Raw genomic sequence first — 19,345 nt, forward strand, 5'->3', positions numbered from 1 at the left:
TGGCCCGTAAGGCTTATCAACCTAGGCTAACACCTAGGGCCACCAAAAAACAAACGCCTCCAATTTTATTTATTTACATATATTAGACTTGTTTTTTTGCCATTTAAACAACGTTTCTAGGCCTAATATTTAGAATTTTACACTAGGAGTCCGCACTGTCCACGCACGCAACACATCAACCCTAGTTGGCGTCTTTTGAGTAAGCAATGTGAAATTGATTGCGGATTGAGCGAAATTAGGGCCGATATTAGGAAAAAAAATCGCTCTGGTTATTTGATGTCTCAAATCTCAATCTCAATTCATTTATACCAATAATAAGGCCCTGACTTTGTAGTTCGCTTAGGGCCTCCAGAAACGTTAGAACGGCTCTGGTCAAAGGTAAAATTGGCCCAAAGAGAACATCTGTTTGAAGTGATCCTATGCTGATGAAGACAAAGTCTAAAGAAAGTTTGAAGAAGCAAAGGTCTGCTATGGGTCAACAGATCTTAAAGAAAAACAGATGATATTCGCTAGATGCTGCTCAACAGAGGTTTTCAATGTAATAGTGCAGAGGCTAATAGCAGATGTAGGGAGTTTGTTAGGCTATTAGATGTTTTGCATTAAAAGCTGTTGTTTTAAATATAATTTTACATGTTTATATTAAATGTACACGTTTTTCATGCTAGATTGTTTAACCTACAGTGAATTGAAATCCGACCTTCGGGCTGTAAGATATTTCACTATATAATATCATTGATTTAGATTATGTTGATGTTGAATTGTGTCTGAACAGATGTTTGGTAAGTCAACAGTTTTTTGAAGAATTACCTCCTTTCAATTACAAACACTTAACATATGTTACCCTAAATGTCTGTCAAAGGTAAAGTTTTCCCAAAGAGAACATCTGTTTGAAGTGATCATTTGCTGATGAAGACAAAGTCTGAAGAAGGTTTGAAGAAGCAAAGGTCTGCTATGGGTTAATGAAGTGCAAATTATGGTCTGATAAAAAAACTAACCTAATCTAGACACCCTAGTTTTAAATTTATAAACTAAGACTCTCTAAATGCTAGACCACTGACAGGCAAGTGTACCTATCGTACGTAGAAAAGTCTAATGAAGTCCGAGTATCGAACCCACGAGACACTAGCGACGCTACAGTAGACTCTGACTCAACTAATTACTTAACTGCTTTATTTGATTTGATTGGATTTTTGGGGTTTTAACTAATTAAACTAAAGGAATTAACTAAGACGAACTAGACTACCTAGACGCAGGCTGAAGGCTACTAAGGTGAAATCAAGGATGAGAAAGTACTACCTAGGTTTGGAATCCTATCTGTGACTCTCGGTTTTCTCTCAGCAATGGTAACTATGATGGAACCAAGTTCTAATATTACGACACTCTAAGACTAAAGATAAGTTGAATCTCCTCCCGGTCTCATCAACTTCTCCTAAGCTCCTAAAGGTCAAATAAAGCTCACTGGTATGGGTTGGATCACCTCCCGGTCTCTCCAACAATACTAAAGTACCCAAAGACTAGATCTCCTCTCGGTCTCACTAATCATAATACACCCTAGAGTATACAGGGTAACCTAAAAACTCTTGACAAGACTTAGGAAAACAAATAATACTAGGGAACTTAGACAGATCTCCTCCCGGTCTCACTGCTCCTAAACATCTAGCACCAAAGACAATCCTAACTATTTATCTCCTTCCGGTCTGAAGAATAGGTGGAACACTTAACTCCTCTAAATTATCAAACAACGTTCCTATGGAATATGTGCACCATAAACCATAACTAGTAACAAACACAAAGTAGGTAACTAACATGCATCTATACATGAAAGACATTCACAAAGATACACGAGGAACATTTATAAGATAATAAATTAGAATAAAGTATGCACACACATCTAGTAAAAAATATTTAGGTCTCTTACTTTAATATTTATCCATCACAAAATTACCAAAAGCCGACAAATTACCAATTGACACGAATAATCATCACAAACCTGGGTAGAAAAATAACTAGCCAAGAATCATAGTCAAGAAAAAGAAACAAGTCTTGAATAACAAATAAGTCATGGTATCAAGTTTAAAAAAAATAAATTTATTAAAACTGAACGCTAAATATTTGCAAACCCGGACTTGAATCTTGATCGCGACTTGAAGCTCGAACCAATAGTCTTTTTCTTTCTATTTCTGCACGTCGAACTCTGCCTTGTCTTCTGCAATCACACTTTTGTTTTCTGCTTTCGAAAATAAATGGGATTCCTCCCACTGACGTGTTTCGAACTATAGTGGGAATCCTCCTTATGCCTCCTTCCGTCTGTTAACCACCCACATATTCACATAGGGTTTATTTATTATTAACTAGTTGTACACCCGCGCGCATTGCGGCGCGCTAAACCAATTCGTTCCCGGTTTGACAACATAATAGGATGTAGCGAAAAAAAATTCAATGCAGATTTACTAAATAATGCCATGAATCTAAAAAATATATGGAGCCATTATGATCTCCTCCTCGTGTAATGTGACATTGACCGCTTTAGTCCCAGCCATCATAGATAAGATAATTAGTCTATCTTAATCTACAACTCTTCTCGTTACGTTGCAAACGTGTCAGTCAATGAGAATACCTAATGATTAACCAACTAACAAAAATAGATGTTAACTGCATTTACCACTCATGCTTTCTCTAAATAAAGGGTGAGCTTATTTTGATCTTGAAATGTAACAAACTCACATTTAATATCTCAGCTATCGATACTAAGTTTTGTAATTGCACAGACCACTTTTAGAATCAGAACTCCCAACTAGGGTTGTAAACGAACCGAACGTTCAGCGAACAGTTCGTGAACCGTTCAGCGGGAAGTTCGTTTATGTTCGTTCGATTAGCTTAATGAACGAACACGAACAACAAATTTCGTTCAGCTAGCTTAGCGAACGAACACGAACACAAGTCTCGTTCGTTCGACTGCGTTCGTGAACGTTCGGTAATATGTTCGGTTACATTCGTTCATGTTCGTTTGATTGTATTAAAAAATAATAAATAATAAACCTTTTATCTAACATATTGAAAACTTTAAGCCCTATTTTTTCTAAGTTAGCTAAAATTTGGACATTCTAAGCCATTTTTTGGGATAATTATGTTTAAGTTAGTTAAACTTGATTCGTTATTTGGTGGTGTAGTAGACTTCTTGTGTTTCGATTTATCATTTGATGGTTGTGTTTAACTACTTATATAATGTTTAAGGATAACAATGTTTTTATTTTTTATTTTCAAATTAAATGTTCGTTTTCGTTCGTTTTTATTTTCTTGCATTCGTTTGTGTTCGAGATCAGTGTTTACGAACTGTTCGTGAACAACTGAATTTCCTTAACGAACGAACACGAACATAAACTTATGTTCGGTATGCGTTCGTGAACATTTTGCGAACATGTTAATTTCCTTAACGAACGAACACGAACATGACCTCGTTCGTGTTCGTTTGGTTCGTTTACAGCCCTACTCCCAACCCAAACCTAGCCCATGTGATTTAGATTCAACAATAAACCCCCCTAACACAGTTAACATCTTTAGTTTCTCAATAAATTTGAAAAAAAAACTTGAAAGATGACAACTAATTTCAAGTTACCGACATTTGGCAAGAGTATCACTTCGGCATTCAGTTACAACTATTCACGACAGTCAACACAAAGCCTTAAAACAGAACAGCAAAAAAGCAATCTCAAGCTCAAAACGAAAATTGAAGACCATTATCCGATTTAATCTTCATAAAATACAGTAAAGTACTCATGTTTTTTTCCTAAACATACACACTGTTAATATTTAAGACCAAATATCCAGTATGATATGCTCATGAACTTGTTCCAACTGCTCTAATACTCCCATCTATTATCTTTTATTAGATCGAATTTTCAAAACTTCCATTCATATAAAAAATTTACACATCAAATCTATGTTATTTAAAAGAAAAAACATGTTGATTTCTCCAATAACATGTTTTCTGTTACAACATATAGACTTCTAACATCGATTTAAAAGTCGCCAAACAAAATCTTCGTTTCATAGGTTACCTTAATTCGTTTCATTCAGCCGTGTTAGTCGAACATCCATCTACTGGAGCACATTATGGTGGTCCATATGCTTTTGTGTATGGTTCAGTGACCAAATAGAAATCAAAACTCAAAATCACCTCTTTGCCTCCAGATGAGTAATTCCTCAGGGCTAACGCTACAGGTCTTAACCTCATCATATAATTCCCCAACCCCTGAATAAACACAAAACATTAACCCATTTTCGTTCCAACAATATCTTTGCTTGTTAAACCAGATGCCACATCATTTCATTTACTCGAGAAGATAAGCCGCCGGCGCCCCCAATGTTCCGCCTTACAATCCCCAACATATTCTCAGCCTTTTAGACCAAATCTTCAAAACAAAAAACAAAAAAAATAGAAAAAAACAACATAATAAAAAACGAATATTATTAACAGTTCCTAAACAGCTAAACAGATAATTTTTTGTTAACTAACTCACAATTTACAAACACTGAACGCCATTAAAAGTTACAAAATTAGAAAAAATAGGTTCTCAAGCAAACAGTCATGGATTCGAATATGCAATTGACGAGGCTACCAGATGATTTATCAGCAAACCGATTGTTACAATATCAGATCTAAACAATATAATGAATCTACCAACCGAGTGCTAGTGACGTAAAAAACCTAATTATGACATATGAAATACAGTGAAGAACAAACAATATAATGATGTTAAGTAAGTAATGAAGATGATAGAGATACATATGGGACTTACAAGTTTCCGATCAGCGGCTGGGGAAGAATGAAAGAGGCGATGCCGATAGCTCAGAAAGAAATGTCGTCTGCTGTCCCTTCGGTCGTATATAAGAGGAGGTTGCCCACTGCAAAAACAACATAACACCACAAAAAGGTATCACCTACATTTTGTTTGATTGCTACCCAACAATGAAAACAGGTAGGACCAAAACACCTTATTCATCTTACCCAACATTTTATCACTCAGAAAACGAAACAAACAAAATAACCAACACCGATCGACTCAGATCTTAAAAGATCATCATCATCGTTGAACACGCTCAATGGCGTTACATTTGCAACTGAAGTTGCCATACCATGTAGCAAGCCAGCATCGTTGAGCAGGCGTAAGGCCGAAACCTCACAAGAGCCCCATCCACCGTCTCCTAAAACGTCGGTGAAGGTTTGTGTTGAAACTCTCCGCCGCGATGACGGTAGGAATCCGTACGTGGTGACCCTCCTCTTAAAGAGGGGTAAGGCGTAAAGCTGGAAGACATGTGTCTCCAGGGGGATGACCGCCCAAATAGGACAATCGGAACAAACCACGAAAACACACAATGTTAATTTCCCGGTCGTTGGAGAGAGATTTGTAGAGAGAGAAACAGAGATCGTGGTAAATAGAGCGCCCCCAGCGTTCGTATGGAGGTCAGAAAACCCCCACCAAATAGAGACACTAGTTGGTTACCCTGGTGAGTGGTGGTGTTCACCTTCCTGTCACCACCCTCCTCTCTCCCTTTCTCCTTTCTCTCTATTCCCGCTCTCTCTTATATGAAGCAACACCCTTAGAGGGGTAAAGTGTAAACCTGGAAGACACGTGTTTCAAGGGAGGATGACCGGCCAAATAGGTCGATCCAAACAACCCACGTTCACAATCACTATTCATTTCCATTGTTTTATTAATATATGTATTTAAAGAAACCTAACAAATATAAAACATGGTTTCATCTAACAATGAAACTTTTTGGTCAAGAACTTGAAGTGCAATTGCCCAAAATTCAGCATATTAGGGGTCCATTCTTGCAACAATTCACAAATCCTTAAAACACACCAAAACCAGAAATCAAATTCACCTAACCAGCCCCCAATTCCAACGGTGCCCTACTCCTCGTCACTGTTTCTACACATTTAGACTTGATTATATAACCGAAATTCACATATATGGCCAGAAGTAGTTCGTGGCTTACCATATATGTAGAGTCGGCCTGGACAGTTGCTGATTCACTTGAAGAACTCCCGTACAGGCTTTAATCTACTCACCGGATCATCAACTGATCCTCCTTGCTGGCACTACTCCCTAGAACCCTAGTCGTACCTTCACCGGAACACTTGTGTTAACGTAATTAGAATATATGATCCTTACAAGACTCATTTTGAACCAATATAACAAAGAATGAAGCATGCAAATAGGTTCGGACCTTACCGGAATCTGGTCTGATTTGGTCGGAATGCTAACCGTCGTCAAGGCCATCGTCTACACAGCCCCTCTCTCTCTCTCTCAAACACTCAGCCATTGTACCGTTAGTGGGGTCGGTGACGCGCCGGAATCGGGTGGTGCCGCCAAAGGTGGCGGTGGTCAGCCACCACTCCATCACGATTCTGCTCCACACTCCCTTTCTATCTATAGACATCTGCATATCTCTCTCTCTCTCACCCCTCTCTCTAGGGTTTGTATTATGTGTAAAATTAAGGGTAGATGGTGGTTTGGGATTTTAAGCCGGGATGTGAAATGGTTTTGAAAACCACCCGCCACCAAGCTTGACATGTGTTTATAAGGCCATGTGTAGTCATAAAGCCCCCAAAGGGGCGTTATGCGCCATGTGGCATGCCACGTCATCCCGGGGCTTTATGGGGCTTGAGGCCGTAGTCATAAAGCCCTACCTCATCATAACCAAAGTGTAAAATGCAGGGACCAAAGTGTAAAATGCAGGGACCAAAGTGTTTTAATGCAGGGACCAAAGTGTAAAATGCAGTGACCAAAATGGAAAATGGAAACCTTCTCGCGCCGCGAAATTTTTCACGCCAGCCTTTTTTTTTTTGATCTTCGCGCTGGGGGGGGCGGTGTGGGGGGCTCCATACCGGCGCCATAACAATAATCGCGCCCCATTACATGTGGGCTAACCCAAAAAGATGAAGTAGGTTGGCAGGTAGGTGACTAACCTTCCAATTACCGTTCATTTCATAGTGTTATTAATATATGTACTAGTAAAATTCACCACGCTGCGCAGCGGGAAATTCAAATGTTATCGATTCGTCTTGTTTTGTAACAGGATAAGCACGATACTCGTTCAGTTCATTACTTACCGATGTTTTACCCGTAAATACCGGTATCATACCGGTTAGTTATCAAAATTACAAATTTAAAAGCAGAGAAAACAACGTAAAAGTTTTTTTAAAAAAAAGAAGAAGGAATAAATCACGGAAAATGTTATTAAGAATAATAGATACTCAAACTTTTATTTAGCAGCAGGTAATAGAAAATTTTCTTTCTCATGAAGGGCATCGAACCCCGAGACACTCACTATATTTGAATGTTCATACAACTAACTGAATTGCGAAAGTCTTTCTTAATAGTTTCCCGCAATAATAACTATAATATATATATATATATATATATATATATATATATATATATATATATATATATATATAAAGCGGAAAAGGAGAAAAAAAAGAAACAGCAAAATAAAGAAAAACGTTGGCAAAAATGTAAATTTGAATTGAGGGCAAAATCGTAATTTGGCTGGAAGGAGATAAAAAAACTAATTGCAAAACTGTAAATCTAAATGGGGCAAAATCGTAACTTTGAACCGCGGGCAAAGTTGTAATTTTTAGTTGTGGGCAAAAGCATAATTTTATTTTGAACTGGAGGTAAAAACATAATTTTGAACTGATGGCAAAATCATAATTTTAAAGCGGGGATAAAATCGTAAATCGGTTGGGCCAATGGGGGAGTTCCAGGCAGTTGCCTCGCACTATGCCCCCATCTTGTGTATGTACTTATACATTGGGGGCAAAATCGTACTTGTGAGGAAGAAAACAAAACTAATGGCAAAACTTTAAATTTAAACGGGGCAAAATCGTAAATTTGAATCGAGTGCAAAATTATAATTTTTCACTGGGAGCAAAAGCATAATTTTATTTTGAATTGGAGGTAAAAACGAAATTTTAAACTGATGGCAAAATCATAATTTTAAAGCGGGGCAAAATCGTAATTTGACTGGGAAAGCAAACAAAACCGATGACAAAAATATAAATTTAAATTGACGGCAAAATCGTAACTTACCTGAGAGGAAGAAAACAAAACTAATGGCAAAACTGTAAATTTAAAGGGGGCAAAATCGTATATTTGAACCGAGGGCAAAAGTGTAATTTCTCACCGAGGGCAAAAGCATAATTTTATTTTGAACCGGAGGTAAAAGCGTAATCTTAAACCGATGGCAAAATCGTAATTTTAAAACGGAACTAAATCGTAAATTAGTTCGTCCCGAATTTCACACTTAAGGTCATATTTATAAATTCGATAATTAAAATAATATATATGTACTGTTCCTCACACTTCTAAATATTATAGAGTAAATAATAAAAATAATTAATATATTATTAAGCATTTAAAAAAAAATACCTAAATAATAATAATTATCACTGTTCATCGTAACTTCAAATTTATGTGTAAAATCAAGGGTAGATGGTGGCTTGGGATTTTAAGCCGGGATGTGCAATGGTTTTGAAAACCACCTGCCACCAAGCTTGACATGTGTTTATAACCCAAAAAGATGAAGCAGGTTGGCAGGTAGGTAACTAACCTTCCAACTACTGTTCATTTCATAGTGTTATTAATATACGTACTAGTGAAATTCACCGCGCTGTGCAGCGGGAAATTCAAACGTTATTGATTCGTTTTGTTTTGTAACGGAATAAGTACGATACCCGTTCAGTTCATTACTTATCGATGTTTTACCCGTAAATACCGGTATCATACCGGTTGGTTATCAAAGTTACAAATTTAAAAGCAGAGAAAACAACGTAAAAGTAAAAAAAAAAAAAAAAAAAAAAGAAGAAGAAGAAGAAGGAATAATTCACAAAAAAATATTATTAAGAATAATAGATACTCAAACTTTTATTTAGCAGCAGGTAATAGAAAATTTTCTTTCTCATGTAGGGCATCGAAACCGAGACACTCACTATATTTGAATGTTCATACAACTAACTGAATTGCGAAAGTCTTTCTTAATAGTTTCCCGCAATAATAACTATAATATATATATATAAAGCGGAAAAGGAGAAAAAAAGAAAAGAAACAGCAAAACAAAGAAAAACGATGGCAAAAATGTAAATTTGAGTTGAGGGCAAAATCGTAATTTGGCTGGAAGGAGAAAAATAAAACTAATTGCAAAACAGTAAATCTAAATGGGGCAAAATCGTAACTTTGAACCGCGGGCAAAGTTGTAATTTTTAGTTGTGGGCAAAAGCATAATTTTATTTTGAACCGGAGGTAAAAACGTAATTTTGAACTGATAGCAAAATCGTAATTCTAAAGCGGGGATAAAATCGTAAATCAGTTGGGCCAATGGGGGAGTTCCAGGCAGTTGCCTCACACTATGCCCCCATCTTGTGTCTGTACTTATACACTGGAGGCAAAATCGTACTTGTGAGGAAGAAAACAAAACTAATGGCAAAACTTTAAATTTAAAACGGGGCAAAATCGTAAATTTGAATCGAGTGCAAAATTGTAATTTTTCACTGGGAGCAAAAGCATAATTTTATTTTGAATTAGAGGTAAAAACGAAATTTTAAACTGATGGCAAAATCATAATTTTAAAGCGGGGCAAAATCGTAATTTGACTGTGAAAGCAAACAAAACCGATGACAAAAATATAAATTTAAATTGACGGCAAAATCGTAACTTACCTGAGAGGAAGAAAACAAAACTAATGACAAAACTGTAAATTTAAAGGGGGCAAAATCGTATATTTGAACCGAGGGCAAAAGTGTAATTTCTCACTGAGGGCAAAAGCATAATTTTATTTTGAACTAGAGGTAAAAGCGTAATTTTAAACCGATAGCAAAATCGTAATTTTAAAACGGGACTAAATCGTAAATTAGTTCGTCCCAAATTTCACACTTAAGGGCATATTTATAAATTCGATAATTAAAATAATATATATGTATTGTTCCTCATACTTCTAAATATTATAGAGTAAATAATAAAAATAATAATAATAATATATTATTAAGCATTTAAAAAATACCTAAATAATAATAATTATCACTGTTCATCGTAACTTCAAATTCATATATATAATAAAAAAATACCTAAATAATAATAATTATCACCGTTCATCGTAACTTCAAATTCATATTTATATATAATATCTTAAAAGGAATGGTCGGTGCTACTTTGCACGACATAATTACATGTATACCCTTCGTCTAACTATAGATGTTACCGTATTGCCATTTATACATTTTTCTTTTTTCCGGAGAATATTCTTTTCAAGAGTTGAGAAAGAAACTGAAGAGCGGTGGCGATGACGTCTAGCAAACAGCGACTGTGGGTGGAGGTTGACGCTGACGGTACGCCTGGAACATGTGGAGAGCAGGGCCGGCCCAAGGGTAAGCCAAATGAGGCTTGGGCCTTGGGCCACCAAAACTATAGGGCCTCCATTATTTGATGAGACCACAGTCCATTTATAAAAGATTTAGGGTGCGGGTTATCAACAAATGATGGTTGGTAGTGTAGTGGTTTTGTGTATGTATGGATGTTGGTGAGACTCAGGTTTGAATCCCTTGTTCAACATTTTTTTTCTTGTTTTTAAATTTTAACACAATATTTCAAATAATTACACTTGGGCCCTTGAAGTTTAACTTTCAATTACATACATTTTTTTGGGAAAAAGGCCACAAGATTTTACTTCGCCTTAGGCCACCAAAATGGTTGAGCCGGCCCTGGTGGAGAGCGTCGCGCGTGTGCTGATTGATTTTGTAGATCGGAAAGCAAAGAGCGTTCCGATGATGAAAGTGAAAAGCATTCCGATCGGTTGCCGGAGAGCGATAGATAGAGAGGGCTGTAGGTTTTTTACTGTAAAAAAATAGAAAAAGAGGGTTCTAGGTTACCCTAAGAAAAAAATGTATGAATTCAGATAGAAATGTAATTGGGTCAGCAATGAAGCAATGAACCTGGATATTTTGTTTTATAAATGTTGTTGATGACATGAATTCCATGGTTATCCTCTATAAAATCTGTACTATGTGTCTATAGAAAAATGGTAGGTGATGAAGATGAAAAAAGGAAATGGGTGTCCCTGTGTTTTCTTTCTTTTCTTCTTTTCTTTTTTATCCAACAACCATAAATCCGTAGTTTTATAGGTCCGTCTATCAAGGAAATTACATTACAAAATCATTTTAACTAGAATCATATTAATACAAACTAAAATTAGTTTGTTTAAAAAATATATAATTAATACAAATTAAAATGAATTTGTTTAAAAAATATATAAAATCTTTAAACATAAAGTCGTTGGTTCTTTTAACCTAACAGGATAGTTCCTTGGTTCTTTTAACCTAACAAGATAGTTAATACGTCTTTTTTATTTACGTTGCCGTCACACATTTTGCAATAGTCGGATCCCCGCCGCAACGCACGGACAGATAACCAACTATTGTATAATAATAATAATAATATAATAATGTATAATATATGAATAATAATAAAAATAGTATTCCCATTCAATCTTTCAAAGCCCATAGGCAAAACAATTCCCCCACTGCGTGAACATGCATGGCTGTTGTTCTTTTGGCGGCCCACTACTTCTCTCCACTCCTAAGTTTTTGGCGGCCCATCTGGAGACCTCATGTCCAGCCTTGTTGATCATCCAAATATACAGTAGAAACTCGATAAATTAATACTCGATTATCTAATAAACTTTCTAAGATAATATTTTTTGCCGGTCCCGACTCGAAGATAGGGTGCTAAATTAATAATTCGCTAAAATTATAAGATAATACATTTTTGATAATTTCTTTAGACCCCATATAAAATATAAATTAATAATTCCTTATATATAGCATATTACATGAATGATTTATGAAGGTTTTTGAAGAATGACTCAATTGTCTTTTGTTTTTTGTTGAAATCAATTTCCCCTTGAATCTCGTCTCTAATTTTCCTTAGCATGGTAAGAACTTCTGGTGTTGTTTTCTCATAGCAACAAGAAATTGTTCAATGTGATTGCCGCTTTAATAGCTTCGTTTCGCGAAGGGGGCTCCATTGTAGAACTTTCATCGCTGTTCTGTTGGCGGCCTACTACTTCTGTCCACTCCTAAGTTTTTGGCGGCCCATCTGGAGACCTCATGTCCAGCCTTGTTGATCAAATTCTGGAGTTCTTGAGTGTTTTCACCACCTTCATCTGAGTTCTCAAAAGTCATGTTATCTGTTGATCGAAGTTTACAATGACGAAAGCAGTTCTACTGATAAAATATTAATTAATATATAAGTTAATAATTATTAATTTATCGATTAATTAATAACTCTTTTAATTAATAAATTTTGGTGATCCCTAGTGTATTATTTTATAGAATTTCTAGTGTATGCGTATATAGTAGATGTCCACCTTTTTTCTAAAAAAGACCCTGTCAATTTAATTCTTACAACACAAAAGTAAAATTAGAGTACAACCCAATTCCATACTTTTACATATTGATTCAAATTTAACAAAGTAGAATTTAATATAATTATTTATTATCAACTTTAAGTTAAAAGATGGTTAATAATAATTATAAAAAAAACCTATTCACACGAGAGTCTTAAAATTAGTCAAAATACTTTAGTTCAGCCCGTTTTTATTTGAAACCAATAAAATTCATATATGAACCAGAAACTACTAGAATTTAATAAAAATGACCCTAAAGTTACTCAGAAGTGTAGGAATATTTATATAAAAATATGTATATTTTAGAGCACATCAGTCAACAGATGTTAAAGAACAACAGATGATATTCAGTATATGCTGCTCAACAGAGGTTTTCAGTGTAAGGATAAGGTTCAAACGTGAACATTTTCTCCAGCGTGAACTGCGTGAACTCTTTTGAACCATTGATTTCATATCCATTTGATAAGGGTAAGATGGTAACTTCATATTAATATTGATTTTTAATTATTATATTATTATTTCCAAATTTAAAATATCAATTCAGTTACACTTTGTTTGACCGTGAATAATGAGATTATAGAAGATTCAAATTTTCAAATTTTATTAAAGATTATCTTAACATATTTTATATTTATAAAAAATATATTTCATAATCTTTTCATATCATAATTTTCACGATCAAGGATTGTACATGATAAATAGCATATACAGTTAGTGAGTTTCAGGAAATTTATGGTGGCCGGACGTCGTCTTCTTCAACAACCGGAAATCGTGCCGGACATTAGTAACATTTTTTTTTTTTGCTTAAGTCGCTTTGACACCGGATATCAAAAAATTATGCCGGAATAAATCTCCGGCGAATATGTTCCAATTACGTTTTGAAATTTTTGACCGACAACTTTAACTGTTTTTTTATGTATTTCTTTTGATGTCTGTTTGACATAAATTGTTCAATCTTTTCGATTTTTTTTCCGGTAGGTGCTGGTGTATCAAGATAAAACATGGCCGACCCAGAAATCGACAATATCAATTCTAACCAAAACGACGGCGATAATATTTTTGTTACAACAATGGACCATCCAGGTAACAATAAACTTGATGAACATATTTGAATCTTTCTCCGGCGGGTGCTGGTATGTTTTATTTAATCCATAACGATAGTACACATGTGCATAACACACGGTTCTTTCCATGTCAATAGTGTATAACATGATAGTACACATGTGTATAATACACGTTCTAGTGCATAAAACACGGATGAACAGATTTGTCGATAGTGTGTGACATGAGATCTTTGGGCTTGGAACCCCAAACCATTTGTTGTCTTTGTTTTTTTTAATTATTTTTTTTACTTTATTTTGGCAGAGTCGGTTGCTAGCAATGTTTACGAAACGCCAAATGGGACTAGGTACTGGACACCCATTGTCCCCCATGGAGCCAAACCGTTTTTGAAAGCTAGATTTAATACGATTGAACAAGCAATTGCAATGTACGAGGCGTACGCACAACTTGCCGGATTTGGCACCCGTTTGGGTACTTCGAAAAAAGTAAAAATAGGCAACGAGATAATTACGACTCGGCGATACGTTTTATGCTCAAGGGCGCCAGTGAACAAACATAAACATAAAGAAACTAACCCTGATGATATCGACTCAACTTCACCATCGCGCCGTTCCAATGTTAAAGTTACAGATTGTAAGGCATGTGTGAAGTTTCGTCGTATAAAAAAGTCAACTGATTATGAAATCTATGGTTTTGTTGAACAACACAACCATGGGTTTACCTCTCCCGAGAATCTTGACTTATCATTAAAGCGAAGAAAGCTCGATTTTTCTACACAAGAGTTCATAGCTAAGTGCCGCAATGCTAATCTTGGCCCTACCAAATCCCACAAGTTACATGTTGCGATAAAAGGTGGTCACCATAATGTTCACGGTACCGTTGTGGACTACAAAAATTGTGGCCGTGACATTCGAGATTTTATTGGCGATAGAGACGCCCAAATGATAATTGACAAGTTCAAATCTCGAAGCGAAAATAGAGTTAATTACAGTTTTGATACCCATATTGATGATATGGAACTTCAGTTAATATTTTGGTGCGATGGCGTTTCCAAACTAAACTACGAAGCGTTCGGTGACGTTTTGGCGTTCGACGCAACGTATCATACAAATATGTGAGTTTTTAAAAAAATTTCATTATGAATTTCTAACACTTGATACTTATCAGTTACAGGTGATTACTTTTTTTCCAAACAGGTACGATATGATTTTTGTGCCTTTTACTGGTGTTGACCATCATAAAAAGTGCACAATTTTTGGGGCTGGGTTGTTACATAATGAGACTATTGAATCATACACATGGCTACTCCAAAAATTTCTGGAAGCACACAATGGAAAACAGCCACTCTTGATATTAACTGATCAAGATTGTGCTATGAAACAAGCTGTCGCCAACGTATTTGACAAGTCCATCCACAGACTATGTATGTGGCACATTATTCAAAAGTTGCCAGCAAAGGTATTCGCTACAAACATGAATACAGCATAATGACCTTACTTTGTACACTTGGTTTTAAAAAACGGCATTTTGAACTAAATGTACACATGTGTATTATTACCTATAACTCTTACGTACACGTGTGTACATCGGATTTTTACAATGCTGAAGTCTTTTTTTTTCTCCTTTATTTTCTAGATCAAGGGTAACGACAAAAGGAACGCGGAAATCAAGAAAAAATTCCACAAACTAGTATGGAATGTTTACATCAAACCAGAAACATTTGAAAAGAGATGGCATTTACTTATTGCTGAGTACGGTTTGCAAGAGCATTCTTGGTTGACTGAGATGTATTTGATTCGTGAACAGTGGATCCCAGGATATTTTCGCGAAATACCTATGTGTACGTTAATGAAGACTACTTCTAGGTGCGAAAGCGCCAACCATTTGTTCAAATCAAACTCTAGTCCACACAATACTTTGGTACAGTTTATGTTGTGCTACGATACGTCCGTCGATGGGTTACGAAATGACCAACGTGAACTCTCTTATCAAACAGACACCACTAATCCAGAATACAAAACTAAATGGCCGATCGAACGTCATGCAAACGCAATTTATACGAGAAAAGTATTCTTCGATGTCCAAAAGGAAATTTTCAAGGGTAAGGAGAATAGTTATATTGCTGAACGATCAATGTCAGATGGAGTAAACTGTTTCGTGATTGCTCACCAAGATCAAACATCAGAAGTTTTAAATGAGTTCAAGGTTAGCAACTAACAATTACAATATACTTTTTTATTTAATACATTTTTCCCAGCAACTCACCCTTAAATTGCAGGTCACGTTTAACAAAGAAGATCTATCAGTTACCTGCAAGTGTATGGGATTTACCCGAAATGGATATCTATGCCGTCATGTGTTCTGCGTACTTGGCCATCATAACATACATAAGATTCCAACTCAATATATTCACCCAAGATGGAGGAGAGATGCTATTCCTAGCAGTGTGTATAGCATTGAAAACAGGTTATCTATTGATCAAACAAGTAGCGGAAGATTATGGCGCAACATATTAGATAATTTGGAAATGTGTAGAGACAGAGTGAGAGGCAAGATTGATAAATTAGAGGAACTCGATGCAGAGGTACAAGCATTAAAAGATAGGATCTTTGCAGAAGTTCCATATGATCCGGAAATTAATAAGAAGGATGTCGTCTACCAGGAAATTCTTTCCCATGCCATACCAGAGGCGCTCTCGTGTACTGCGCCGAAGAAAATCCGTAACAAAGGCTGTGGTAAGCATAAACGACAGGTTGGCGCAAGGGAAATAGCAATAAAGAAATTCAAAAAAAAGAGAAGAAAATGTAGTGTTTGTGGGAAACTGGTTAGGAAGCATGATAAAAGGAATTGTCCAACTTTAAAAGGTAAACCAACGAAGGATGCTTCAACTACCGAAGAAGAAGTTGACGAGGAAGAAGACGATGACCATTCTGAGTACGACGAAGAAGATGAGAACGATACTGACGGCGAAGGATGCGAAACCGGTAATGATGGCGAAGGAGACGAAACCGGTACTGATCTCGAGGTTAACGACAGTGACGGCTAGAGTTTTTTCTTGAATCTACAAACATTTCGAAACCAATTTGTTGAACTTTTTATCTTTTTTTTATGTGATTTTTATTTTACACATTGATAATTTGATTTTGTTATTGTTTGACGCCTAATAGTTTTTGAGTTTGTTCGACGAATAATACACAGGGAACATTCATGTATATGTATGGCATCATTCACTAACAGTTATATTTTTCTTCCTTAATGGTAAGGGAGGTATTATATAGATGGAAAAAAAAAGCTTCCCAGAGACACAGGCATCATTACCGTATATGGGAAAAATCTACAAATGCATACAGTACACTTGTGTACTTATCTGAAATCAACGGTGTACACAGGTGTATTTGGGTATTCACACCACCAATAAACATGTGTACCCACTTTATTATGTATTAACTCTGCACATTTTTTATAATTGTGGAACGTTTACTTAAATGCATTACACAACAAAGACTTTACCTACATTATACACCTGCCAAGTTGTATGACAAAACAAAAAAAACAAAACACAATCTAATAGACAAAAATCTTTTATTATAATGTTTTAAAAACTAACAAAATACGAAACCATCAGATGCTTCTAGTATGGCAATCACAATGTTTGTTGTTATAAACTACATTCCAAAAAATTTTAACCACAAAACTTTAACCATTGTCAATCAACAAAGACGTACTAGAAAACACCTATTCCATGCGTCTTTTCATGTTCGGCTGCTTCAACTAATACGCGCCCCCGGTGCTTGTTCGCCTCTGAAGTAACTAGCTTTATTGCGTACTTTTTCCTCAAACGTGTCAAAGTCGACTTCTTCTCCTTATTAGTTAGTGGGAAGCCACTATCCCACTTGTCGGCAGTTACCCCGAACCACGTCTCCATATGCCTCATTACAAAGACTCCGCAATCCACGGTGTTGTTCACTGTCTTCCATTCAAATTCCAACCTTACCGGGACCGCATTCTCAATTTCTGCACTCTTAGGATGATTCACCATCTTCAAATACTTACAGAAAATATCTTTCTGAAACACAAAAACATCAAGTAATAACCAGTAACCATCTGTTCACTAACAACTGAACTACTCTATGTACTTAAATGATAAATACCACTTTGTAAGGCGTAGTCTTTCGGAAGAAGTTGTCGTCGTCGATCAGGTGTATTGGGCTTTCGCGTGCGTCCATGTTGTCAATTACCGTTATCGCATTTCTTTCCATATCAAAGCACACCAAATAAAAATGGTCATGCTCAAGGATTGGAAAGCATATGACGCAATACTCGGACAAACTCATTAACGGTTCCTTTTGGTCAACAACCAAGAACAAGGCACTTTTGAATTTATTAACACGCCCAGCTTCTCCGTGATCCCTGTTCCATAAGATATCCTCGTCCTGAACGCAGAAATAACGAGCAACATACATTTTAATAATCTGCCACGCAAACTTTACCATCATCTTCACAATTATAATACACGTATTCACTTACAAAACAATTTGTATGGCCGAACAACCGCGGCTTTGTTCCTTTTACTTTATCAGCTTGCCCGAACATATTTGGTCCGCCAATTCTATCCTTTTCCTCAAAGTTTAGCATTGACGCAAAGCTATTTATTACTCCATCATTGATCCATCTACTTGGTAGTAAATCTGTCATTTGAAAATGGTACAGCCCGACCCCGCTCTCAGTTTCGAATACCAATTTTCTGCAGCACGAGACAATACGATTAATAACGTGTTCATTTATTCGTCTGAAAAAACAAATGAGTACACATGTGTAACAAACCGCATACACATGTGTACACATGTGTAACTATTGCAAATCAACTACCTAGTACACATTAAATTTGAACCAAACCCCAAACGCTAACATTTGTGTTAATTTTATACACTGTGAATCATTTCTGAAAGTCAAAGAAATGCACCAGGTCACATACATTTATTTTCCCCCCATGTAGTACACATGTGTATTTTAGAAGTGTGTTTTTAAGTACACATGTGTATAACCAACATCTATATACTACATATGTGTAAACGATATACAGCAAAAATGTTCTTTTACCATTACTTTGAATGTCGGTAGATTTCCTGGAATTTACCAACTACACACACTAGTGTACTTTGAAAAATCAATAAGTTATTCATAACTTAAAAAAACACTTACGCATTTGTCCTCGCAACCTCGTTCAGTTCCCTTTCAACCACAACACTTTTCCCTGCCTTTTTCGACGTTTTTTTCTTTGGTTGAGCGACCCTAACATACATCTACAATTATTACAACTGGGAAAATATATGAAAAAGTAGACTATTGAAATCGAGATTAATAGGTACACATACTCGGCGTCGCTAGCGCAGGATGACAAATACCTCCATAAAACCTTTTCGTTTTTATCCAACCACGAGTCTATATTCACGGATCTGTTCATGAAGGGAGACTGCCCATATTTCGACATCATTTTCTTCCGCTTTCCCTTCCCTTTAGTGTCCTCGACTTCCGCCTCCTTTTCCATAAATGAAATTTTATCATTCACAGCATTTTGCGGGCCCGCGTCGTCCTGTGTGACTCCAAGACTGAAAGATGGAATGTCATTCACCTTCTGCGTATCATACGCACCTTCGATAACTTCCTCCAAAACATCCACTGATTTCATCATAATCTGAGTGAACGTTGATGCTATATGAGGCGTCCCAAAACCATCTACCTCTTCATTCATGTCTACAATTTTGCTTGATACATTTGCACCTAAACAATTATATAAAACTAAGTCTCTATCATT

At 36.1% G+C, this 19,345-nt stretch overlaps 2 protein-coding genes and 1 long non-coding RNA gene across 3 annotated transcripts; 1 reads left to right on the forward strand and 2 right to left on the reverse strand.

Moving 5' to 3' along the window:
• Positions 1-3,896: 3,896 nt before the first annotated feature.
• On the reverse strand, positions 3,897-6,539 carry LOC110927104. The gene is made up of 4 exons (XR_002585509.2): positions 6,240-6,539; positions 6,004-6,131; positions 4,800-4,905; positions 3,897-4,412 (listed from the first exon to the last, which is right to left on the reverse strand). It is a non-coding gene; the product is annotated as an uncharacterized LOC110927104 (long non-coding RNA).
• Positions 6,540-13,469: 6,930 nt separating this feature from the next.
• On the forward strand, positions 13,470-16,576 carry LOC110900266 (protein FAR1-RELATED SEQUENCE 5-like). The gene is made up of 5 exons (XM_022147173.1): positions 13,470-13,551; positions 13,834-14,644; positions 14,727-14,988; positions 15,166-15,735; positions 15,788-16,576. The coding sequence occupies exons 1-5, from the start codon at positions 13,470-13,472 to the stop codon at positions 16,574-16,576; spliced, it is 2,514 nt and encodes an 837-aa protein (XP_022002865.1).
• A 598-nt stretch (positions 16,577-17,174) lies between these two features.
• On the reverse strand, positions 17,175-18,367 carry LOC110907613. Its single transcript, XM_022152567.2, has 3 exons — positions 18,058-18,367; positions 17,682-17,963; positions 17,175-17,596 (listed from the first exon to the last, which is right to left on the reverse strand). Exons 1-3 carry the CDS (start codon positions 18,223-18,225, stop codon positions 17,255-17,257), a joined length of 792 nt encoding a protein of 263 aa, XP_022008259.2. The 5' UTR covers positions 18,226-18,367; the 3' UTR covers positions 17,175-17,254.
• Positions 18,368-19,345: the final 978 nt, after the last annotated feature.

Source organism: Helianthus annuus, chromosome 5, assembly GCF_002127325.2.
Source record: "Helianthus annuus cultivar XRQ/B chromosome 5, HanXRQr2.0-SUNRISE, whole genome shotgun sequence".
NCBI classification, from domain to species: Eukaryota; Viridiplantae; Streptophyta; class Magnoliopsida; order Asterales; family Asteraceae; genus Helianthus; species Helianthus annuus.

Bases quoted from the DNA above. Each gene is read 5' to 3' on its own strand.
- LOC110900266 (XM_022147173.1), top strand. From the start codon at position 13,470: ATGGCCGACCCAGAAATCGACAATATCAATTCTAACCAAAACGACGGC. The intron at 13,552-13,833 runs GTAACAATAAAC...TTATTTTGGCAG, and splicing joins TACAACAATGGACCATCCAG to AGTCGGTTGCTAGCAATGTT. The intron at 14,989-15,165 runs GTATTCGCTACA...TTTATTTTCTAG, and splicing joins TTCAAAAGTTGCCAGCAAAG to ATCAAGGGTAACGACAAAAG.
- LOC110907613 (XM_022152567.2), bottom strand. From the start codon at position 18,225: ATGACAGATTTACTACCAAGTAGATGGATCAATGATGGAGTAATAAAT. The intron at 17,964-18,057 runs GTAAGTGAATAC...TTCTGCGTTCAG, and splicing joins TCGGCCATACAAATTGTTTT to GACGAGGATATCTTATGGAA. The intron at 17,597-17,681 runs GTATTTATCATT...TTTGTGTTTCAG, and splicing joins AGACTACGCCTTACAAAGTG to AAAGATATTTTCTGTAAGTA.